Genomic DNA, 26,081 nt, shown 5'->3' with positions numbered 1-26,081 from the left:
GGAAATAGTATGGTTAACTCAAAGTTCTGAAAACTTAAAGGGAAAGAAGCATCGATGCTGATTTTTCTGGTCTAAATTGTACCCCAGTGAAACCAAATAGCTGATGAGGGGAAGATTCTTAAATCCGAGAACTCTAGTTAATAGAATAAAAATTAGAGTTATTGTTACTGCTCTGCATCCTCTAATGACATAGTGCATCTGTGCAGTGATGAGCAGTGGCAGGCAAACCATCAGTGGAATTCCCCAATGACTGACTGGATCTGGCTGACAACGTCTGAATCTACTGAGCAATCTTCACAACTTAGGGACAAGCAGGATGTTCTGGGCCTCCCGCAGTGACATAATGGGAAGCACACAGCTTTGCCTATGAAGTATTCCTGCCCAAAAGACTGAATGTGAAACTGACCCTCTAGATGTAACCACCAGTTCATGGGAAATACCAGGGACATAGAAACAAGTTAAAGGACACTGTGAGGCTGCAATCAGCCAAATCGAGACTGTGGGGGAATTCTACAGGGCAGATGAGCCTGTTTCTTCAACAAATTCATGGCAAGAAAAAAACAGGAATTTACAGTTTAAAAGAGATTTAAGAGATATTCCCACTAGGGGAAGACAAGAAGGTATGAAAAGTACTTGGCACATACTAACAGCTCAATAAATGAGAGCTACTGTTACTTTACAATGAGCAAACTGCACTTTAGTAAGTCACTTACCTGATGTCACCAAGAACTGGCCAATGACCCCATGGTCTGCTTTGCAGAAAGTCCTATGTCTATGCAGTCCAGTTGGGCAGCTACAATAATCACCAAAACCACTCACTGAAATTGAATTTTTATTCCAAATGACTGTAATGGCTAGAAAGACAACAGATAAAACTGAAAATGATCTGCTTAACTGGAAATTAGAAGTAGCTGATTTTGTAGGAGAGCAAACAGTGGGGTGACAGACAGCCTTGGCACTTGATAACGGTTATAATCAAGAAAGCATAAAAATAACCAATGTCCTTCTGATACACAATCTGGATGTGCAGCATTTACAGCAAATATCGTAAAAAGAAAGAAAAGAAAAAAACTCCACAAAATCCCAAACCTCAAAAATCAACATTCTCTTAAGAACACAGTGGTGAGAAGACTTTTGGTAGCAAAATTTTCACAATTCTTAAAGTGAGAGGCTTCAAAAGTACTTCCTCAAATTCAAAAGCTAAAAAAAAAAAAAAAAAAAAAAATGCAGAGGGAACAGTCACACTGGCTTAGAAGAGCTGCTGCCTGTCACAAAGATGACAATCAGTCCTGCTTCCAAACACAGTGATGACTGGCGAGCCTGACAACTGAACAGAGCCTGCCTGGCGGGTGCTGACGCAGCTGATTGTACAAGAACTCTCTGGATCACTCATCATTAACAGGCGGCAACAGAGCTATTGCTCCTCCTGACTGATGCTCAGGCTGCCTTTCTGCACCTCTAGTTCCTCAGCACTGACCATCGACGGGTCGATGGCCGCGTATTTGGTTCCATGGAATTGTAGCAAATGGATCTGTAGAAACACAGAATCATTATTTTAAATGCCACAGTAACACATAAATGCTTTTTTAAAAAGGTTTTATTTATTTATTTGAGAGCGAGAGAGCGCAGAGAGGAGAGGGAGAGGGGGAAGCAGACACCCCCTGAGCAGAGAGCCCCAACATGAGGCTTGATCCCAGGATCCCGAGATCACAACCGGAGCCAAAGGCAGACATCCAACCGACTGAGCCACCCAGGTGCCCTAGCATATAAATGTTTATAGTTCTAAAATTATAATGTAATTAGAGAAAAACTGGAAAACATAGAAAAAGTATTTTGAAAAACCACAATGTGGGATCTTTGTTCCCTATTTAATATATAACAGGTCCCTCCAAGTTCCTACAAACTCTTCATCAACATCTTAGAGGGTGGCACACCACTCTGTGAGTGGGTGTTTACCCTCCTGCTTTGCTGCTGTGACTCAGGTCCTCCCCCGATCCTCTGCTGTTCTGTGTGAGATCATGATCAATGTCTCCTGGCATCAGGTTTTTTTGAATTTAGGGTCTTCTCCTTAGGATCCATGCCACAAATAGATGGCAGGACCTAAGGATGTGACTGGTTTTTGAAGCTCTTGATACTTCCTACCGAACTGCCAGAGCAATAATTTCTCACTGCTATTTTATTTTTTCTTAAAGATTTTATTTATTTATTCATGAGAGACACAGAGAGAGACAGAGGCAGAGACATAGGCAGAGGGAGGAGTAGGCTCCATGCAGGGACCCTGACGTGGGACTTGATCCTGGGTCTCCGGGATCACACCCTGGACCAAAGGCGGCACTAAACCACTGAGTCACCAGGGCTGCCCTCTCACTGCTATTTTAATATCCATTTGGGTAGAAGATGAAGTGGCAGCTTTTGCTAGTTTTTGTACATGCGCACGTGTGTATATGTTAAGTTATATTTAAGTAATCTCTACACCCCATGTGGGACTTGAACTCACAACTCCCTGAGATCAAGAGTCTCATGCTCTTCCGACTGAGCCAGCCAGGCACTCCTGCGTGTGTTTTTTTTAACGCGTTAAAAATGGATCAGGAAGTTGCTTCAATGAAGGTTCCTGTTCTGATTGAATTCACTGTATCCAGGAGGCAAGGTCACATCATGTGGCATGGCCACTTCAGTATGTGTGGATGCAGGCCTGCTGTTCTTAGAAAAGAGATGGTAGGCAGAGTCACTCAACTGTTTCTAATATACCCACTTGGCTTCTGCTATAAATTATTAATGTAAACCACCTTTATCAAGTGAATGACTCATTGCTACAGAGAATTCTGTAGTCCTCTTATTCCACCATCAAAAAAAAAAAAAGCTTTATGTTTCAAACCATACACTTTGGGTTCAAAGTGTTCCGGCTCCCAAGCTGGGACTTACCTGCACATAAAGATTCACCTCCGCACTTCTGCACAGGTATGGGAAATTGCCCCCTGTTTTAAGATGAGCCCTCCGGGCATTAGGATACAGTTTGTACATTTCTTCTTTAGCTTCAGTTGAAAGTGCACTCTGGTCAAATACCTTTAAAAAAAAAAACACAAAGCTGTAACCTACCAGTGTTTTAGTAGGTTTTTTGTACATTGTGGAAAGTGCCTTCCAAAGCATTTCTTTCTGGCTTTCTAGTGAAGAGATACCGCTGAACCCCTGGCCAGCCTCGGTAACTTGTTCATCTCTGGTAACTTCTAACTCCAACATAAGCTACAGATTTTGTTGTCAAACACCTCTTGCATTCATTGGAGGGAAAATTCTTATCATGAATTTTTTCCCCTTAAACATAGCTAACTAACTAAATTAAAAGAACAATAGTGAATGCCAAATCATTTCAAAAAGATCACTGAAATCCCCAAAACTTTTTATTTTATTTAAAGATTTTATTTATTTATTCATGAGAGACACAGAGAGAGAGAGAGAGAGAGAGAGAGAGAGAGAGGCAGAGACACAGGCAGTGAGAGAAGCAGGCTCCATGCAGGGAGCCCGATGTGGAACTTGATCCTGGGTTTCCAGGATTACACCCTGGGCTGAAGGCAGGTGCTAAACCACTGAGCCACCCAGGGATCCCCCCAAAACCTTTTAAATTTTATTATTACTTAAAAACAGTTACATAAGTACTATATGATCAGAAAAAAAATCCAAAAAAAAATTTTTTTAAGAGTATAAGAAAAAGTCCAGATCCTTTCCTGGGGGAGCCATTGTTAGCTGTTTGGAGTATATGATTCTAGACATCTTTTAATGCCCACATAAACTTACCTGTTTTTTGTTTGTTTGTTCTTAAAGATTTTATGTATTTGAGAGACAGAGGGAGAGACAGCATGAGCAGGGGGAGAGGGAGATCAGGATCCCAGGACCCTGAGATCATGACCTGAGCCAAAGGCAGACACTCAACCGACTGAGCCACCCAGGTGCCCCTAAACTTATGTTTAAACACGCGCAGACAAGTTTTCAAAAAATAATATTTAAAATGAAGCACACACACTCAAAAAGTATCTCCAACTTGCTAAAGCTTACATATAGTTTTCAGTGACCACATACCCAAGTGGTAAGCTCAGCTTTGAAAGATGGGCAAGCAGAGCAAATGTACCATGAGGACCAAGTATTTTACCAAGAGTACCGAAAAGCTCGTTCTGTGTCATAGTAAATGTTGGAACGTAGAGATTACAGTGGAGAATTAGAAGTTATAATTTACATGCTTGTAATTTCCTGAAAAATCAATTCTTAAAAATGTTATTTGATTTTAGCAATACATCCACTTATGAGGCAAAATAATTATATGATTAAAAAAATATGCCAAAACCACAATGAAATACCACTTTGCATCCATCAGAATGGCCATTATTAAAAAACAAAACAAAACAGGAAATAACAAGTGTTGGGGAGGATATGGGATGACTTGAAACCTTGTGCACTGCTGTGGGAATATAAAATGGTAGTCTCTGTAGAAGATGATATGACAGTTTCTCAAAAAGTTAAACACAGAATCACCAATATGGCTCAGCAATTTCACCTCTAGGTATTGACCCAAAAGAAGTGAAAGTAGGTACTCAAACAGGTATGTGTATACCAACATTCAGAGCAGCATGATTCACAAGAGCCCAAAGGTGGAAAAACCCAAATGCTCATCAACAGGTGAATGGATAGGGGCAGCCCAGGTGGCTCAGCGGTTTAGCGCCGCCTTCAGCCCAGGGCCTGATCCTGGGGACCCAGGATGGAGTCCCACGTCAGGCTCCCTGCATGGGGCCTGCTTCTCCCTCTGCCTGTTGTCTCTGCCTCTCTCTCTCTCTCTCTCTCTCTCTCTCTCTCTCATGAATAAATAAATAAAATCTTTAAAAAAACAAAACAGGTGAATGGATAAATAAAATGTGGTATATACACACAACAGAATATTATTCAGCCTTTAATACATGCTATAGCATGAATAAACTTTGAAGATATTCTGCTAAGTGAAATAAGCCAGACACAGAAGTACAAATTTTATATGATTCCACTTCTATGAGATACATAGAATAGTCAAGTACATAGAGCAGAAAGTACAATGTGGGTTACCAGGGTCTGGGAGAAGGAGGGACTGGCAAGCTAGTGTTTAATGGGTACAGACTTTCAGTTTGGGATGATGCAAAGTTCTGGAAATGGATGGTGGTGACAGTTTCACAACACCATAAATGTACTTAACTCCACTGAACCGTACACTTGAATATGGTTAAAATGTTAAGTTTTGTTACAAGAAGCAAACTTTTTTTTGTAATAATTAATTTTTATTGGTGTTCAATTTACCAACATACAGAATAACACCCAGTGCTCATCCCATCAAGTGCCCCCCTCAGTGCCCGTCACCCACTCACCCCCACCCCCCACCCTCCTCCCCTTCCACCACCCCTAGTTCATTTCCCAGAGTTAGGAGTCTTTATGTTCTGTCTCCCTTTCTGATATTTCCCACACATTTCTTCTCCCTTCCCTTATATTCCCTTTCACTATTATTCATATTCCCCAAATGAATGAGAACATACACTGTTTGTCCTTCTCTGATTGACTTACTTCACTCAGCATAATACCCTCCAGTTCCATCCACGTTGAAGCAAATGGTGGGTATTTGTCGTGTCTAATGGCTGAGGAATATTCCATTGTATACATAAACCACATCTTCTTTATCCATTCATCTTTCGATGGGCACCGAGGCTCCTTCCACAGTTTGGCTATTGTGGCCATTGCTGCTATAAACATCGGGGTTCAGGTGTCCTGGCGTTTCATTGCATCTGTATCTTTGGGGTAAATCCCCAACAGTGCAATTGCTGGGTCGTAGGGCAGGTCTATTTTTAACTCTTTGAGGAACCTCCACACAGTTTTCCAGAGTGGCTGCACCAGTTCACATTCCCACCAACAGTGTAAGAGGGTTCCCTTTTCTCCGCATCCTCTCCAACATTTGTGGTTTCCTGCCTTGTTAATTTTCCCCATTCTCACTGGTGTGAGGTGGTATCTCATTGTGGTTTTGATTTGTATTTCCCTGATGGCAAGTGATGCAGAGCATTTTCTCATGTGCATGTTGGCCATGTCTATGTCTTCCTCTGTGAGATTTCTCTTCATGTCTTTTTCCCATTTCATGATTGGATTGTTTGTTTCTTTGGTGTTGAGTTTAATAAGTTCTTTATAGATTTTGGAAACTAGCCCTTTATCTGATATGTTATTTGCAAATATCTTCTCCCATTCTGTAGGTTGTCTTTGAGTTTTGTTGACTGTATCCTTTGCTGTGCAAAAGCTTCTTATCTTGATGAAGTCCCAATAGTTCATTTTTGCTTTTGTTTCTTTTGCTTTCGTGGATGTATCTTGCAAGAAGTTACTGTGGCTGAGTTCAAAAAGGGTGTTGCCTGTGTTCTCCTCTAGGATTTTGATGGAATCTTGTCTCACATTTAGATCTTTCATCCATTTTGAGTTTATCTTTGTGTATGGTGCAAGAGAGTGGTCTAGTTTCATTCTTCTGCATGTGGATGTCCAATTTTCCCAGCACCAATTATTGAAGAGACTGTCTTCCAGTGGATCGTCTTTCCTCCTTTATCGAATATTAGTTGACCATAAAGTTCAGGGTCCACTTCTGGGTTCTCTATTCTGTTCCATTGATCTATGTGTCTGTTTTTGTGCCATTACCACACTGTCTTGATGACCACAGCTTTGTAGTACAACCTGAAATCTGGCATTGTGCTGCCCCCAGATATGGTTTTCTTTTTTTAAAATTCCCCTGGCTATTCGGGGTCTTTTCTGATTCCACACAAATCTTAAAATAATCTGTTCTAAGTCTCTGAAGAAAGTCCATGGTATTTTGATAGGGATTGCATTGAACGTGTAAATTGCTCTGGGTAACATTGACATTTTCACAATATTAATTCTGCCAATCCATGAGCATGGAATATTTTTCCATCTCTTTGTGTCTTCCTCAATTTCTTTCAGAAGTGTTCTATAGTTTTTAGGGTATAGATCCTTTACCTCTTTGGTTAGGTTTATTCCTAGGTATCTTATGCTTTTGGGTGCAATTGTAAATGGGATTGACTCCTTAATTTCTCTTTCTTCAGTCTCATTGTTAGTGTATAGGAATGCCACTGATTTCTGGGCATTGATTTTGTATCCTGCCACGCTACCAAATTGCTGTATGAGTTCTAGCAATCTTGGGGTGGAGGCTTTTGGGTTTACTATGTAGAGTATCATGTCATCGGCGAAGAGGGAGAGTTTGACTTCTTCTTTGCCAATTTGAATGCCTTTAATGTCTTTTTGTTGTCTGATTGCTGAGGCTAGGACTTCCAATACTATGTTGAATAGCAGTGGTGAGAGTGGACATCCCCGTCTTGTTCCTGATCTTAGGGGAAATGCTCCCAGTGCTTCCCCATTGAGAATGATATTTGCTGTGGGCTTTTCGTAGATGGCTTTTAAGATGTCGAGGAAAGTTCCCAAGAAGCAAACTTTCATGCTAATTAGACTTTATGGAATTGATTCTCTGCCTCTGTGAGGCAACTTTTCTTTGCTGCACAGATGTGTAGTAGCTAAAGTGCAGTATTTGGTGATGACAATAGAAAAATCCATCAAAATGGGTAAGGACTACCATGTTTGTTTATGTTTATTCTGATTTCAATGGTGTTATTACTGCCAGGGAAAATATGGGATAAGCAATAAACTGATTGTTTTAGAACTGTGTGGTGGTGGTTGTTAAAAAAAAAAAAAATGCAAGGCAGCATTTAAAGAGGCACACTGAAAGATTATAAAACAATTATGAGGAAGCTCTTGATATATACATTTATAAAGCTAAAGCATCTATTTTTTTTAAAAGGAAGCTTACATCCATAATGGTCACAGGGATGTCTCGAATCTTATGAGGTTCCACATAAGAATTTTGACAATTCAGGGTAAGTCTTGAAGCCAGTTCACTCTGACCCAAACTTTCCAGCTGCAGGAAGAAACACAGGCAAAGTTTTTGAATTAATTTTGTTCCTCATGTTATATTAAATCCACAGATAATACCTGCACTTATAAAGGTGCCATCATGTGTGGTGGGCCGGGTCACCAGTGAGGAAATACAAAGTATCTGAGAGACCATGCACTGGGCCTCCAGCTGGTGGTATTCTATTCTGGGAACCTAGCATTACATACCCCTCACCCTGAACTGCCTCTGCAACCGGGTAACCGTGGGTAGCAGGCTACTTCCCAAAGCCCCAAAGTGACAGATAAACACTTTTACAAGATTTTGGAGCTGGAAGAGATCTCAGAAAAATCATCTAGCCCCATAGCCTCTAAATGCAAGTCTGTAGACCTGCTACTTTGGGCTCCCCTTGTTGGGGAGAAAGAGAGGGGGAAGAGAGTAAAAATGCAAATTCCCCGACCCTATGCCCATGGATTCCAGTTCAGTGGGCTGGTGAGGCCTTGGAATCTGTACTTTTTTTTTTTTTTTTTTTGAAGTAGGTTCCATGCCCAACATGGGGCTTGAACTCACGATCCTGAGATCAAGAGTCACACGTTCCATGAACTGAGCCAGCCAGGTGCCCCTGGAATCTGTATTTTTAAAAGCTCCTCCCAAGTGTTCTGATGAATTACTTCCCAGCAGTAACATCTGTTGGGTACATTAAAGTAAATATGGAAGACTGGTTAACAAACATCTCTAACATACTCAACGAGACAGATCTATCATCAAGAACTAGGGAGACATGGAGATTCCTAGTACAAAGTGTCCCCATTCTAATGCCAAAATCCTTACCCTGTCCACCATAAAATCAATAGCATCAGCCATCATAGGGTCCACTGGGCCAGATGAAAAGTTTCCAAGAACGATTTTTTTGAGCATAAATGATGGCATCAGCCAAAAGCTGTAAAACAAAGACTTGATCATCAAATCTGCAAGACCACACAAAAATGGCAAATATTCATTCAATATTGAAGCTTTGTATTAGTTACTTAGGATCTATTGATAAAATGATCTAGTCTCTTTTTTCAAAGAGCTGGTTTTGAAGCATATTTTTATGTAAATTTTCCAGAGCTCCTAAAAGAGTTATGGTTTAATATAGTCAAGTTTTATTTGAGGATTTGGAATAATTATAAGCAGTATTTCAAACATCTTTACCAAGGTAGACATTTTGATAATTCTGAGTTTTTGTTTTGGTTTTACTAATTGGCCTTATTTCCAATGGCTAAAACTATTCTCCTTAGAAAATGGAAAATGTGGGCTGCCTGTGTGGCTCAGTCGGTTAAGTGGCCGACTCTGGATTTTGGCTCAGGTCATGATCTCAGGGTTGAGGGGTCGAGCTCCACAGGGGGCTCCGTGCTCAGGAGGGAGTCTGCTGGAGAGTCTCCCTCTCCCTCTGTCCCTCACATTCTCTCTCCCTCTGTAAAATAAATAAATCTTAAAACAAAACAAAACAAAACTGAAAACTTAAGATTTCAACCTTCAGGTTTCTATCACCTTTTGATTGCTCGGTATTTCAAAATAGCAAAATGAAAGAGTGATTGTACCTTCCAAAGTTTGCTACTAGTAGATTCAACTGCACTAATTCAAGGCAATTCAATTTATGAATTTCTATATGTGATTTTTTTGTTGGTATTTATGCCATTAATTATAAATGTTCAGAGCCATTATATAGGGTGAACACAACTTTCTCCAAACCTATGCTGAAAATGACTTATAAAAGGAAGAGACCACCTTCTGATGTGCCTTCTCCATGGAATGGCTTGTTGGAAGGTGAGCATCCATCACGAGGACAGCTGGCCATCCTTCATTACCTTTCTCCAACCCAACCCCTACGGCTTCCTTAGCTTCTCAAGGTGATCCTGCCTAGGCACTTCGTGAGGGGCAGACCCTCCTGGCTTTGCTTGCCCCTGTGGCCTCAATGGGTGGTACACAGCAAGCGGTCAGTTGATAAAATGTAGCTCACGTGCTGGAACACAAAGTGGGGGCTCTCTTGGTTCTGACAATTAAAACATTAAAATCGTCAAAAATCGTCAAAAATGGGCAGCCCGGGTGGCTCAGCGGTTTAGCGCTGCCTTTAGCCCAGGGCCTGATCCTGGAAACCCGGGATCGATCCCACATCAGGCTCCCTACATGGAGCCTGTTTCTCCCTCTGCCTGTGTCTCTGCCTCTCTCTCTCTCTCACTCTGTCTCAAATAAATAAATAAATAAATAAATAAATAAATAAATAAATAAATAAATAAATCAATCTTTTAAAAATCATCAAAAATAATCAGTGAGCTTTAATGCATTGTGTGGACATGAACTATTTGTAGTGAATGTATGTAAGAAACTGTTGCACAAATGCTGAACTGACTACTGAGATAATAGAAAGAACAGAGTACAATCTTTTTTTAAGTAAGCTATATGCCCAACATGGGGCTCAAACTGATGACCCAGAGATCAAAAGTCTCATGCTCTACCAACTGAGCCAGCCAGCCGTCCCTACAATTTTAAAGAGATGTGAAAATCATGAAAACAATGTTTATCTATAGTATTCTGTGAAAATCAACCTGATCTTACAGGAATGTTTACTCACTGGGCTTTTTTTTGGGGGGGGGGGGCAGGGGGGTGAGTTGAGCCTAGCCTTGCTAGCAATGAAAGAAACCACATTAGGTCAGCTTTAAGGTACTATTAGATACTTTCAAACTACTAAAAATGATATCTTCAATGAAAGGATGGCTCAAAAGTAACAAGCACCCCACTGGTTGCCCCAAAAGCATTCCACCATTTCCATCTTTCTGAAAGCAGACTAATATTAAAGTGTCATGATGTGCAAAACATCCACTGACAGACTAAATGTTCTATTCTATTTTGGGAAACACATCTCAAGGAAATAACCCAGAAAGGGAAGGAAAAAAAAGTAATTTGTACAAAGATTTACAGTAGAACATGATGAAAAACTGGGGGATGCCAAATGGCTAAAGAAACTGTGTTGCTCAATAGATGGCATTGTTTACAGAAAATAAGTGGAACAAGTAGAACACTATAGTTATATAGGCACTGAAGAGAAACTGTAAGAGCATATAAATGTACATTAAACAAAACTAAACAATTTAGAGTAATAGAAATAGCTGAATCCAGAGTTTATTTCATTTTGTAAAGGTGTTTGTAATTTTATTAAAAAATATTTTTAAAAAAGATTTGTCTATTTATCTGAGAGAGAGAGAGAGAGAGAGAGAGAGAGAGAGAGAGAGAACAAGTGGGAGGGGCAGAAGGAGAGGGAGAAAGAATCTCAAGCAGGCATCACACTGAGTGCGGAGCCCAACTCAACTCTCTCAACATTAGGACCTAAGGTGAAACCAAGAGCCAAGAGGCTCAACCAACTGTGCCATCCTGGTGCTCCTAATTGTTTCAATTTTAAAAGCCAGGGCAGTTTCAAAAGACAGGAGTAGACATAACCCCTTCCTCCTGCTCTTCGATGCAATGAAAAAAACCCCAAAAGCCAACATATTAAAAATTCCACTGAACAAAAATCGTAAGAATTTTGACCAAGTGTTTATATTCTTACCTGTTTGCAGTCCAAGTTTGGTTGAAGATAGAAGTGTCACTGAAGGAATTGCAGAGGATGAGGGAATGGACTCTGGGAGACTTGTGTGTATATTCAGCAAATTTCTGGGCCAAAAAGCCTCCCAAGGAAGCCCCAAAAAGATGAACCTAATTGCAAACAAACATAAGGATACTAAAACAATAATCAATCCTAACATAAATACCAAAAAAAGCTGTTTTAGTTATCACTAAAAGTCAGGTATAAAAGTCACCTGACAGGTACTCACAGAATATAATGTCACTATAGTGTTTCATCACTAGTCATTAGATGAAAATATCTATAGTACTTTGGCACCTAGGAAATATTGTATTTTTTTAAGGTTTTATTTATTTATTCATGAGAGACACAGAGGGAGGCAGAGACACAAGCAGAGGAAGAAGCAGGCTCTATGCAGGGAGCCTGATGTGGGACTCGATCCCAGACTGCGGGATCACGACCTGAGCCCAAGGCAGACACTCAGCTACTGAGCCACCCAGGCGCCCCAGGAAATATCGTATTTAAATACAATTTATACATCCTGTCAAGAAAACAATTTGTGCATACAAGTTAAAAAATATTATCCACAGATTGCGTTAGAGAATAAAAAAAAAACCAAATTACTAAATGGTTTCCAGATTTTATTTATATTTGATAGAGAGAGAGAGAGAGAGAGAGAGAGAGAGAGAGAGAGAGAACAAACATGAGTGGAGGGTGGGGCAGAGGGAGGAGGAGACTCCTGCTGAGCAGGGAGCTCCAGGAGAGCTGGATCCCAGGACCCTGAGATCATGACCAGAGCCGAAGGTGGAATTAAGCGACTGAACCACCCTGGCACCCCACTTAGTAATTTATGTTTAAGAAAACTATGACTTAGTGATTCTACTTCTAGGTACATACTCAAGAGAACCAAAAACATATGTCCATACAAAAACTTGTGCACAGATGTTCAGAGTAGTGTTCTTTCTAAGAGCCAACAATGGCAACAATCCAAATGTGCATCAACTGACAAATGGATAAATAAATGTGGTACACATGTACAATGGGATATTATTTGACCATAAAAAGGAATACGAAGTACTGATACATGCTACTATGTGGATGATCCGTGCAAACATTATGTGAAGGTAAAGAAGTCGGTTAGAAAAGGTGAATATCACATGATTTCATTTATATAAAATACCTAGAAAGTATATATTCACACAGGCAGAAAGTAGATTAAGTTGCCAGGGCCACAGGAAGGAAGGTGAGGAGTGACTGCTAATGAATATGTGGTTTCCTCTGGATGAAAAAAAATGTCCTAAAATTGACTGTGCTGTTGGTTGCACCTATCTGTGAATATATTAAAAACCCTACTCACACACCTTAAATTTTCTTTTGGGAACTGTCATTTTAAAAACAAAAGAAAAAATTAAAAAATAAAAGAAACAAAAGAAAGACAACGCCAGCCTTTATAATGTAAATGTTGCATTTATGGGACGCCTGGGTGGCTGAGCAGTTAAGTGTCTGCCTTCGGCTTAGGGCATGATTCTGGAGTTCAGGGCGTTTTCTGCAGTCCCGAGATCGTCCCACACCCGGCTACCTGCATAGAGCCTTCTTCTCCCTCTGCCCCCTGTCTCTGCCTCTCTCTATCTCTCATGAATGAATAAATAAAATCTTAAAAAAAAAATATCACATTTAAATAGTTTTAGGGTACTCACTTTATCCAGTTGTAAATGGTCTAAAAGTTTTCTGAATCCATCACAGAATTCAAGATGGTCCCAATAAACTGGATACTGCAACTGAAATAACAGCAATTATTAATTAATAACAATATATAAATATATGAAAAATTCAGGACTCCCATAATGCTTTTCTCATTTGCTCAAGCTCTGCTCCTTATTCAGTCTATGAGAAAATAAGCTCTCATCTTCTTCTAAACTTTAAAATTCAGTTTACCTAAGAGATCAATTTAAAACAGAATAGCACACCAGTGATATTATGAGTAACAATTTCAATTCACATCTGTTTCCTTTCCCAATAGCTGAGAAACTCTGGGGCTCATAGGATGAATACGCCAGAACCCTTCAAAGTAAAGAAATACTGTTTTCCCTTAAATTCAACTTAATTCTAATTATGGTTCAGGAGAACTTGAAATAAAATTCTATGGAGAATTCCCGCTCTTTTTGGCAGCAAGGCCCAAAGGGAGTATTCAATAAAATTGTTCCTCTTTTATAATTGACTTAGTCATTCTATTATCTGATTTCTTATACTTTTATTTTTTTTTAAAGATTTTATTTATTCACGAGAGAGAGAGAGAGAGAGAGAGACAGACAGACAGACAGACAAAGACACAGGCAGAGGGAGAAGCAGGCTCCATGCAAGGAACCCGACGTGGGACTCGATCCCGGGACTCCAGGATCAAGCCCTGGGCTGAAGGCAGGCGCTAAACCGTTGAGCCACCCAGGGATCCCTTATACTTTTATTTGTGACCAAAAAAGTATGGTGCCTGTCCCTCAGTAGCCTATGGATACTGAGGAGGAGGAGGAAAAGAAATATAAGCCACTAACTCATTTTGAGGGGACTCAAGCTTGTCACCTAAGAATTCCCCTCTATAATAATAAGTAAAAGTCACCTGACAGGTTAGTTGTTTTAAGTACTTAGATTAATTTTTTGTCATTAACATATCGCTGGAATAGATACCACCGTGTATATTATAGCATAATTTTAGATTTGATGTAATTATGTTACTTTTATTATTAAACATTTTATTTGTAAGATTCCACTATTCTGATAGGATGGAGAACTGCTGCTCCCTAGCAGAAAATTTGAGAATTTGAGTCAGATGATAGAAAACAAGATTTTTTTTTAAAAAGGATTTTATTTATTTGAGAAAGAGAAAGAGAATACACATTTGTGCGTGCACAGGAGCAGGGAGACTGGCAGAGGGAGAGGCAGAAGACGACTCCCCACTGAATATGGAGCTCGACCCCAGGACAGAGATCATGACCTGAACTAAAGTCAGAGGCTTAATGACGGAGCCACTCAGGCTCCCCAAGAAGATTTTTTTTTAAAAGATTTTATTTGGGATCCCTGGGTGGCGCAGCGGTTTGGCGCCTGCCTTTGGCCCAGGGCGCGATCCTGGAGACCCGGGATTGAATCCCACATCAGGCTCCTGGTGCATGGAGCCTGCTTCTCCCTCTGCCTGTGTCTCTGCCTCTCTCTCTCTCTCTCTCTGTATGACTATCGTAAATAAATTAAAAAAAAAAAAAATAAAAGATTTAAAAAAAAAAAAAAAAAGATTTTATTTATTTATTCATGAGAGACACACACACACACAGAGAGAAACAGAGACATAGGCAGAGGGAGAAGCAGGTTCCATGCGGGGAGCCAGATGTGGGACTCGATCCCCAGGACTACAGCATCACGCCATGAGCTGGAAGGCAGCTGCTTAACTGCTGAGCCACCCAGGTGTCCCCCAAGAAGATATTTTTATGAAGCCTTTAATTTAAAGATATCTATGTCCTAGACAGGTGATAAAATTGTATACAACTTAACACACACACACACACAATTGAGTACAAGTAAAACTGGAAATCTGAATAAGATCAGTGGATTGTATTAATATCAATACTCTGGTTATGACACCCTACTATAGTTTTGTAAAATGTTACTGTTGGGAGAAACTGGGCAAAGTATACAAGGGATATATCTCTGTCTTATTTCTGACAACTGCATGTGAACAAATTAAAATGTATTTAAAATCAATAAAAACCAATAAATCAGTAAAAATTTAAATGAGAAAAGTGCCTGTGCCTTTTAACTGTGAGATACTAACAATTATTTAATAAATTTTAAAATCTCATGGAGGTAGGTGTATAAGGACAAAGTAACTTTGAAGACACCATTGGCCTTTTCCATTTTAAAGATTTTTTTTAAACTTTTTTTTTTTTTTAAGATTTTGTTTATTTATTCATGAGAGCACAGAGAGAGGCAGAGACATAGGCAGAGGAGAAGCAGACTCCTGATGTGGAACTCGATCCCAGGACCCTGGGATCACGACCCAAGCCAAAGGCAGATGCTCAATCACTGAGGCACCCAGGTGCACCCTTTTTAAAGATTTTATTTTTAAGTAATCTCTACCCAACGTGGGGCTCAAATCCACAACCCCAAGATCAAGAGTCACATGCTCCACTAATTAAGCCAGCCAGGAGCCCGTGGCCTTTTCTTTATTCATTATCCAGCTTATGAAATAAGGAAATCCCACATCAAGAAGCTTGAGGGCAAGAAGAAATATCCATCCAGAAGGCAAAGCGATCATGACCTGTCAGTTTGGAGCAATAAACACACGGTCAACTTCAGACAGTCTCTGAAGTGGGAGAGATGCCTATGGCCCCTCAGTTTCCCCGTCCCTGGCTGATTAAGAGTGGCCACCAGGAAAGGTACTGTGGTAGGGTGACATCTTGCTCTCCTGCAATGCTGTCCATCAAGAGGAATTTACAAAAACCCAGAACAAGGGAGGATTATTTTGCAGAGACTCAAAGCACATCATATGAGGAATGATTAAAGAATGTGGAGAATTTTGCCAGAGAAGAAAAGACCTTGGGGAAGGCAGCAGGCGGTGCTGATAATAACTAGTTTTCTCCAGAAGGGCTGTCAGGAGGAAGAACTAGGATTTGTTTTGTGTGGCCCTAGTTGGTGGTAAACCCAGCAGAATTTTCAGTTACATTCCAAGAGAAGAGATCTGGCCAGCATTTTCTCTCCTTCAGACAGTAAATAAAATGTATATTAACATTTTTAACTCCCATAGGGAGGCCCGTTTCTGTGTTACTATTCCAGCTCCCAGAAACAACTGCCAGCCAAAGCCAGAGTCTCTCCTTCCTGGGGAGTTAGGAGACCAGCCTCCACTGTCACACAGTCGAGGCATTGCCACAAAACTAGTCACAAAAAACAGTGCCTTCTCTCACCTCCACTGTTGGCCCAGAAGAGATTCAAGAATGATCAATGGGAAACTAGATTTAGACCAAAGGCAGTAAAAAGGTAACAACTGGAAAAAAACTTCTTAACCAAATGCTGAGAGTCTGAGCTAATTCATCAACCTCATCTCAACTTACACTGAAGCAAGCTTTCACTCACCTGAACGTGGGCAGACCCCTTTGCTGTGCCATAGTGCACGGTCCGCTCCCCTGGAGGCAGGGGTGTAATGAAGTCGGAGTAGAAATGGACTCAGAAGACTCAGGCCGGTTCTCCCTCCACTACCTCCCGGCCATGAGCCCCCACGATCACCAAAACGGCCTGGACCTCCATCTCCTCATCTATAAACAAGGACAATGCCTCCTACTGTTCAGACTTAAGAGAATGTACACAACAGCTGGGCGTCGAGGTTTCCACAGGGGTCTGTCCCCGCTGCATCTCTGTATGTCTGAGTACTGTACCACCTTTCTTCTAAAGGCTTCAGTTCACATTTTTAAAAAAGGAAGACAGGGGCGCCTGGGTGGTTCAGTCTGTTGCGATTCTGCCTTTGGCTCAGGTCATGATCTTGGGGTCCTGGGATTGAGCCCGACATCCAATATCCAACATCCGGCTCTCTGCTCAGCAGGGAGTCTGCTTCTCCCTCTGCCCCTTCCCCCAGCTCATAGGCTCTCTAATAAATAAAATCTTTTTTTTTAAAGATTTTATTTATTTATTCATGAGAGAGACAGAGACAGAGAGACAAAGAGAGAGACAGAGAGGCAGAGACACAGGCAGAGGGAGAAGCAGGCTCCATGCAGGGAGCCTAATGTGGGACTCGATCCCAGGTCTCCAGGATCACACCCCAGCTGAAGGCAGCACTAAACCGCTGAGCCACTGGGGCTGCCCTAATAAATAAAATCTTAAAAATAAATAAATAAATAAATAAATAAATAAATAAATAAATAAACAAACAAACAGGAAAACAGTAGCTTCCTTCAATTAAAAAAAAAACCATACGCATTTTAATTAATCAGAAACACAAGCACACACATAAAAAAGAAAAAACCCCACCCCCACGAAATGTGGACTTGAACTGTAATACTGAATCCACAATACTTACAGCTATAACCCGGTAACCCCATCCAGTCAAAGCCAAAATCTGCCGGAAAAATACATCTGCAGTTCCACTGACAGGGGGAAGAAATATCAGAGGACACCTGATATTTCTGGGGCCCGCATCGTACAGTGACCATATTTTACTATCATCATCATCCACGATAATCTAGAGGGAAAGTTATAAGAAAACAATATGGAAAACTTTATGGATTTGGTTTTATATTGTTACTGTCTACTATAATTTCTCTGACAACTTTAATGCCTTGGTTGTTACAAGGTATCCTGGGATCACACCAGACTAGCACATATAATAAACTGCATTTGGTCTCTTTTTGCCCTCCTCAGTGCTAACATATCATACACAGAATCGCTCCATACTCTTCCAAAGAGCTGTTTTTTTTTAATCAGTTTTCAATTTTCCTTCCCATCCATGATTATATGAAGCCTATTTTATTTATCACTAAACAGTAAACTCTGTTCATGGCATCTTCTTTCTTTCCCATACTTCTGGCTGTGTGTGTGTGGAGTGTGTGTGTGTCTAGAAGGCAATTTGCGGAGTCATTCTCCAGCGCTGTTCAGAAGGGAGAAAAGACTCCAAGCTCTCAGGAAAAACTAGGGAGAGACGGTACCACTCAGGAGATGCTTCTGGAACCTGATCTAGGCAACACCTCTGAGGGAGAGATTTTTGCTAAGATAGGAAGGATGCTGCCGCTGTAGGTGTCCCTGTCCTGGAAGAATGTTTCAAACCAATCAGTCAGGAGTGGAGAGTGGGCACAGGGAAAAAACTGGCTTTCTTGGGAAAAGAGGGTAGGGAGCAGGAAGGTCATCACAAACCTTCCTGAATAGTGGTCCTTACACAACAAGGAAAAAGGATGAGCTTTAAATGAGCTGAGACAAGTCAAGTGTTCAGTGCTGAGTTTGGCAGATATTTTGTGTTCAGTGAGTGTTAGTATTATTCGCTGTGTGATTACTTTTTGTTTTCTTTGACTTTTTGGTGGTATTTGGAAAAGTACATTAACTGCCTGAACTTTTGCCAATGTGAATCAGTATTTATCCTACTTTTACATTAAAAAATTCAAGGCCTCCAGATTCTGTTTTCTGAGAGCTCCTAGCTGGCAATACTGCGGGTCCATGGTGTCATTGCAGACAGCAACACACTGGGATCACAGTGTCACTGGGAGCAGTCAAATAGGGCAAGGTAAAGTCCAGAGGATGCTAACAATACCCTTTTGGACTTCCCTGGGTCAAAGATGATGACAATAATAGCTCATACTCATGTTTTTGCACTTTGTATTTTGCTGCTCACAATTTGGCTTTTCATTGTTTTTCGATTTTTCTGGGTTTTGGTTTTTTTGCTGTTGTTTGTTTTGCTATAATTGTGGTAAAAATCTCTTAACAGCCTTTGACAGTGCACACAGTAAATCCCAATCTTGTAGTAACAAAATTCCTAGAGATAAGATATTCAGATCTCTAAAATTTTGTAGGAAATGATTTTAATAATTCATTTGGAATAAGTTTATCACTTCAATGTTCTCAGAGCTCTTTCAATGGCAATTTTGTCAGAATTCTATTTGATAATTTTAGAAGACACAGTATCTCTTTGATAATTTAAAATCTAGCACCATGAAATTTCAAGCAAACTTATCACAATCACGGACGAACTGAACTGACAGCTGGAGAAAAGTACATCAATGAAGCTACTTGCTATAACTACTTCTAAGAATATTTCAAGAAGTTTGGGTTGCTTTGGGTCTGGTGATCAGCTTGCTGAGAAACTGAGTCCATCAAGAGGAGCTCACATGAGTTACTTGAGGGAATGGGACAAGGTAGAGGACCCCAGGAGCTAATCATCTTTTGGCATGGGCAGTAGTTTCCCAGGGAGCAAGAAGGAAGGGAGGCTCCCTTTGGTTACCAGTCAAGTACTTCTGGCTTTGATGCCAGACTAATTTGATTATGATCCAGACTCTACCAAGCTATGTGACCTTTAACAAGTTAACCTCTCTGAACTTCAGTTTTCTCATCTGTGAAATGGGCACATAGCTACCCATGCTTGTTAAAACTGTTAGAAGAATTAAATAGTGCTATTACTATAGTGACAGTTATATGGCAGATATCCTGTTTATATTTAGAAAACTGTATCTCAAATTTCTAGATGGAGAGCAGCTATGTTATTAATTCAAACCTGCATCGTACTTCCACAGATGTCTACCCTGACAAAATGATTTTAACAGATATAGATGATTTTCAGATCATCCTAACTAGCTTTTGTTAATGTGATCCCCAAACATTTGGGATTAATTAGGAGCTCAGAGTCAACAGTCAAACTTCAAGATAAATGCTTAGGGTTTTTGGACATCCCAGGCAAATAAGGTTTCCTGAAGACGACTATCATTGCAAATATAGGATTTATAATGTTACCCAATGTAACTCTTAAATCTGAAGAATAGGAAAAGGCTTTATAATAGAATCTGACTGTACCTACTATATAGTTGTTGTTACTGCAAGCTTTCCACCAGAGTACACATATTTCTGCTTGCGTGAATACATAAAAGCAATTATAAAATAATGAGTATAGTTATACACCCACTTTTACTCTTGAATGAGTCTCAAAAGCTGATTGCGCTTGACAAAGAGGTGAACTTTACGCTCTGCAACCCAGAGTCAGGATACTTGGCAATAACCTTTACTCTCAAACACTACTAAGGCATAACATCTAAGTCACAAGAACAATACATGATTTTGCAAATAAGAGGTGTAGTAAAATCATACATACCTTTTTAAGGGGAACTGTACTTCTAAACCAGTTATAATCAGGAGAGACTTTAATCTCTCCCATGATTAGCTGAAATGGAGGTTAACCCTGAAATAAAAGCATGTGATGTTTCATGTCAAGAATTCATGTTTACATCAGAACTAAATGTAGAGTCTGGTCTAGCTATACCAACAGTACTTTAAATGGTAAAACCAAGGAAATGGGCTATTTTACCTTGTCAGAAAACAATTTTGTGAAATTCTATAGTCATAAAGCAGGAAGGGGCCCTGAGAGATAATGATTTTAACTCCCTTAGTTCCTCCAGATGAGGAATCCAGTCTAGAAAATTTAAATGACTTACCAGAGATCCTATGGCTATTGCAGAGCTAGGCCCAAAGGCAGGGGAGTCTTTTCTGACACCGACTGCCTGTCCTAGTTCAACGACTGCAAACTGCAGTGCCCTCACCTATGTGTTGACAGTACCTTAAAAATACATTTTAACAAAGAGGTCTGATAAAATTATAAGGAACAGTCCATGCTAGAGAAAGGAGGTGATATAAGTCTGCCTCCTGATCACTCCACAAAATGCTATAAATCTAATTCTGGTTGAACATAACTTAAGAACTTCATATGTAGTTCTTAATGTAAGATACAGGAAAATTTGCTGTTCACCTTGTTGGTGTGAATAAAAATGATATAACCTCCTCTGAAAGATCTATGATAAAATACCAGGAAAGGCTTGAAGGCACTATAATTAGGAATAAAACATACGTCTTTAGAAAAAATATGTGGTCTTTTCTTGTAAGATTAGTGATTTCTAGCTTTTATATAGCTCTGTGACCTTGGAAAAGTCACCTACCCTCTTTGGATGTGTTTTCTCATCTCTGACTGTTTCACCACTCTATCTCCAGAGCCTACAACAGTGTTTGGCACAGAACACGCATTATTCATTGGCTAAATGGCTATGTCCTAAGAAGACTGCATCGGGAAATCCTAGAGTCCCTTTTGACCCAGGCCTCAGAGCTTTGGACTGGCTAGGCATCTTCAATTGAAAGGCTGCCCCTCTTTGCTCAGGCATCTGTGTTATGTCCTAATAGGAACCTGAAATTACAGTTCCCATTGCAGATTCTTATTGCCAAATGAGGAACTTCCACCCACTGGTTTAGAAGGATTCAAATACTTTTTTTTTTTTTTTTTTTTAGGATTCAAATTCTTGCTGTGTGTCCTGTCCTGTACCCCCAGGGCAAGTATGGATTTCCTAACCAGATGTAGGATGTGTTCAAGACCATAGGACTTAACTCCTGGGCTGACTCCACGGGAGCAGGAGGCTTCTCTGGACTGGCCAAGAGCTGGGGACTCTAAACCCAATGAAACTCTTCCTTTCTTGACCTCTCACATCTGCTATCTCAGGAGTACAGGGAACTCAGCAGTCTTAACAGTTACCTCTAACCTTGCGGGGTTACTAAACTAAACCCCAAGGAGATGGTAAATGTAGACATCCATTATTAAACTTGATTTACAACCTTGACATTGTAATAATGGTCTGTTCTCTCAAGGCTGGGATGGTAATTTTAGAAAAGTTCGTTAAAATCATAAGCTGTTCTAAAAAGTACCAACGATATCATTTAGCCAGTCTTATGCTGAAATCAGTGTGCACAGATGTAGTTATAGTTCATACTGGAATCAAGAAAATCATTCTTTGCATATCCACTTTCTCTTAACAAATAGTAACATGTTAAAAAAAATCTAAGCCATTTGAATCTACCTCAGCAGGTTCATAAAACACCTAAGCTACTTATAGACAGATAGCTTCTAGATTTGCCAAACTTGGAATAAATTATTCAGTTTTGGAATCGGCTGCAATGTACAAACCAACTATCATACATATACCAATCATACGCAGGCACTCACATGCACTTTCATCCACTTCTTCCCACAGCAATAAGTAGAAAGATGTTCCTTACCACAGTCCTCGGTATTATTCACAACCAACTCAGTATTATAACATTTTATAACTAATCTCACTTGATGGAGAAATTCCACCCAACTGTGACTAAATTTTTGTAGGGGCAAGTGATTTTAACACTTGCGCTGGTTTGGCAGTACATCAAAGGTAAGATAGATACCAAATGTTGCATCTGACCAACTGACGTCTAAGTTAAAAAAAAAAAAAAAAAAAAAAGAGCTCATTCCTGCAAAGGGAAAACAGCTGTGAGTGGTATGAAAAGGAAGTTTGTTCTCCTAGCTCTCATTCACTAAAGGGGTATACTTTTCCAAGTCACAAGAAGAACATTTCTGTATACAGCAAAAAAAGGTTAACTGAGATTGTGACCAAACTGGCCAGTATTAAATAAGAAAGAATGTGGATCATGAGCTCAAGGCTGATTTGATCTCTCACGATTCAATTCTTCACAAAAAACAAAAGCACCTGTTCGTGCTGGTGGGAAAAGGGCTGCAGAAATTAGCCTTAATCTTGCCTAAAGAAACCCCTCCTCAGGGAGTGCTCTGGACACCCAGTCCTCTCTCTGACCCTTGAGGTACTGGACAATAAAATTGCCAATTATGAGTGTGCACCTAGAATTACATGCACTTATCCCTCAGGGTTTCAACAGAACCTGCCAGTTTACAATCAATGGAATTGTCTCTAAAAATGTTTAAGTCACATAACCAGCTTAACTAGTCAGAGGTTTTCAGAACCTTTATCTCAACCTGTAGTTGATCTGCATACGGACAATCTGTGATTATTAATACCAGCTGGAAGTAAGTATTAGACCCTGAGAGTCTCCAGGAGATACAATTGGCTTTTTAAATGCAAGTCCCCGTAACTCACCACACCAGTAGACAGCTATCCTTTTTTCAGCTCTCTTCGGGGGAAGATTTATCCCTCTCTTCTTCAGGAACTTATTCCATTATCGTCTAAATCTCATGGGAGGAAAAGCTGCCTACTTGACATTTCTTCTGTGACACCTCATCTTGTGCTGTCTTGGGATAAAAGCTCTTGGAAATTTGCACACAGCTATTAAGTTACTCCTCAGTCTCTGGAGTCTTTCTGCTAACAGGAGCTGCAACATCGTATGAGGAGACAAAGAAGCAGCATAAATGCAGAATTTAGAACTCCCCAGGAAAGCCAGAAGAGGAAAAGCAAAACACTCTAGCCCTGCTACTTTCCTCATTCCACCCCCACCCCCCCTTCACAAGGCTCACACCTGGCGATGACAAAGACATTTGACACTTTCAGGCTGAGGTGCACTCTCTAACATAACTAGCTTCTTTCTGCTCAGAGTTCTTAAAAGTTGGAAAAACATATTCCTGGACTGCAGCAGAATATCCCCAGGACCGGATTACAGCAGTATGCTCTGGTCAAGCGCCCTCCTCCCCCCACCCCAATGATCCAAACCAGACCCCACCCTCTCCCAGTCCCACCAAAAGGCAGGGTCACAGGTACACCGACCACCCCGTGAACTCCACCTCGACCTCAGACAGACAGACAGACACACACGCGCGATCACGTGCACAGTCACATGGACCAGCCCACTAAGGGCCACACGAACAAAGTCACCCCACCGAGGCAGCCGCGCACACTACACACACACCCACCTGCAAGCCTCAACACCTCGCGCACCCACACCCCGCTTCCCAGGGCCTCGCCCACCTCTCACCCGCCGTGGCCTCCTCCACGTACGTCCCGGTCCCTCCTCCCCAAGGCGGCTCTCCCCTCCCGCAGGGGCGCGGGCCCCGGTCGCCGCCCGCAGCCGGAGCGCTGGGTCCTCGCAGGCGCCGCGGTCGGCGGGGGCGAGCCGGAGGGCGGGCCTCCGAGGGGCGGGGCGCGCGGCGGGCGAGCCTGGGTCCCGAACGGTCCGCGCAGTGGGCGCGAGCCTCGCGCTTCCGGGTTCGGGGGAGGCGGGGCCACGTCCTGAGGAAGGGGCGGGGCTGCGTGGCTCCGGCGGTCACCATGACGACGGGGCGGGATGGAGCCCGGAGAGAGACTCTCGGCGCTCTCTGCGCATCCTGCCGCTTGGGAACTGGCGGCCGCCCCCGGGTGGCGGTGGGCGCTGGGAGGAGGTCCGAATTGCCTCTGGGTCAGCTCTAGGTCACCCATTCGCTGCGGGCACCGAGGGAGAGATTGTGCGAGCGGCAGAAGGGGGCGCCTGACACCTGGGACCTGCCTCTGCCTTCAGTTCGCGCCCTCCTGGAGGAAGCAGGTGCGGACCGTTTTCTCTCCGCCACGTGAAGCTTTGGGGGACCACCCCCCTGGGTTGCAGGTTTTGGTGAACAGCACTTTGTATACTGTCTTTGCTTGGCAAGATTTTTTTTCCCCCCATCTTGGCACAACGCCCTCCGTGGTCTTACCCTGTAAGGCTCTCACTGCTCTCTGCAGACTTGCGCCGACTTTCTGGAGGATTTTTGAGAACAGCTCCCACCAGGCCTCCGGCTCCTGTATCACTTTCCCCTTAAAGGAATAGGGAATGTTAATATATTTATAAGCATTCTTCTTTATTTATTCATTCATCCATGAGAGACAGAGAGAGGCAGAGACACAGGCAGAGGGAGAAGCAGGCTCCATGCGAGGAGCCCGATATGGGACTCGATCCAGGGACCCCGGGGTCACTCCCTGGGCTGAAGGCGGCGCTAAACCGCTGAGCCCCTGGGGCTGCCCTATAAGCATTCTTCTTAAGCAAAATTTGGTAGAGGTTACAGTAAAACATTGGCAGCTTGCTGTAAGAATGTATAATAAGGTTGGATAACATGTAAATCTTATTTGAAGTCTTTCTGTGATCCTGCAACAATGTCCTATTGAAAGTGGCTCTCCCTAATCTGTTTTAGGGAAAGCTTATACCCTGCTAAAGCTTTGGCATAAACAGCAACTGTTTATGGGATTAAGGTCAGGGGAGAATCTCAGTAAATTGGAATCCTTAGTCATGATCTCTGCCTTCCTGCTTGTGAATGTTGGGTCCCAGTCTAGAACTCCAACAAATTGCAGATGCATTCCCCAAGAACACAATCACACGTTAGCCTCCTGTTCCCCACCTCATCACTTCTTTCAGAATTCTCAGAGGAAGTGGTCTTTTATAATGAGCACCAGGTAGGTGTATAGGGCATGTTTCTACAGAAGATTTGTAACCTGTGTCTTTCCCCTCAAAACTTTGGAATAGTTTAATGAATGGAATAATTGCCAAAGCACTGGTTGTGTGTAAAGACTGTTATGGATACTCATTATTTTTGTCTCCTGAGGTGGTCTGTGAGCTTTAATTTAGGGCAAAAGGAACAGAGTAACCAACCAGTGTGTTAGCACATGATTTGGCTCATAGTAAGTACTAAATGTACCTTCAATGAATTAATGAGAGAATAAATATATCTATCCACACATATTCCTAACACTGGATTCCTTACTCCTCACACTCCTAGACCTCACTTTAGTAACAGCCCTAGTGAGATTTAAGCTATGGATATGCCTACATATATTAAAAGTCCTTATTTTGTTAGTTTGATGATAATTTTTAATTTGACTGTTGATAGTGAAAAGCCATCTCATTATGTAGATTTTTTTTGTTACATGTGAACTTTTATTACAATGTAAAAGATTAAACCCAAAATAATGAATGTTTTCTTTCCCTGAGAAAAGTACCCCTTGGTCATGTTTGGATCTTCAGTTGTCCTATAACACATGGCAGGCACATTATCCATTCCCTAATCCGAACAAGGAACATTTAATCTCTGTGAATTCCAGCTGTCCTGTAATTGCACAA

The 26,081-nt window shown here is 41.4% G+C and overlaps 1 protein-coding gene across 3 annotated transcripts; it reads right to left on the bottom strand.

Moving 5' to 3' along the window:
• Positions 1-819: 819 nt before the first annotated feature.
• SPG21 (SPG21 abhydrolase domain containing, maspardin) lies at positions 820-24,224 on the bottom strand. Of its 3 annotated transcripts, none has more exons than XM_055320141.1 (10): positions 23,987-24,223; positions 23,165-23,396; positions 20,356-20,442; positions 17,587-17,748; positions 13,235-13,315; positions 11,523-11,668; positions 8,768-8,876; positions 7,856-7,963; positions 2,923-3,063; positions 820-1,531 (listed from the first exon to the last, which is right to left on the bottom strand). In XM_055320141.1, the coding sequence occupies exons 3-10, from the start codon at positions 20,416-20,418 to the stop codon at positions 1,415-1,417; spliced, it is 927 nt and encodes a 308-aa protein (XP_055176116.1). In that variant the 5' UTR covers positions 20,419-20,442; positions 23,165-23,396; positions 23,987-24,223; the 3' UTR covers positions 820-1,414. The 3 variants fall into 3 exon arrangements, with proteins under 3 accessions (XP_055176116.1, XP_055176117.1, XP_055176118.1); XM_055320142.1 differs by having other exon boundaries at positions 23,994-24,223; XM_055320143.1 differs by lacking the exon at positions 23,165-23,396 and having other exon boundaries at positions 23,987-24,224.
• Between the last annotated feature and the right edge of the window lie 1,857 nt (positions 24,225-26,081).

The sequence above is a fragment of the Nyctereutes procyonoides genome, unplaced genomic scaffold (assembly GCF_905146905.1).
Source record: "Nyctereutes procyonoides isolate TBG_1078 unplaced genomic scaffold, NYPRO_anot_genome, whole genome shotgun sequence".
In the NCBI taxonomy this organism is placed as follows: domain Eukaryota; kingdom Metazoa; phylum Chordata; class Mammalia; order Carnivora; family Canidae; genus Nyctereutes; species Nyctereutes procyonoides.
Note: the sequence above shows the minus strand (reverse complement) of the source record. Positions and strands in the feature narration are given on the sequence as shown.

Coding starts and splice junctions, on each gene's coding strand:
- SPG21 (XM_055320143.1), bottom strand. CDS start 20,418: ATGGGAGAGATTAAAGTCTCTCCTGATTATAACTGGTTTAGAAGTACA. Junction 8,877..11,522: donor CAAACTTGGACTGCAAACAG/GTAAGAATATAA, acceptor TTTGTTTTACAG/CTTTTGGCTGATGCCATCAT. Junction 7,964..8,767: donor TTGATTTTATGGTGGACAGG/GTAAGGATTTTG, acceptor TTCTTCCTGCAG/CTGGAAAGTTTGGGTCAGAG.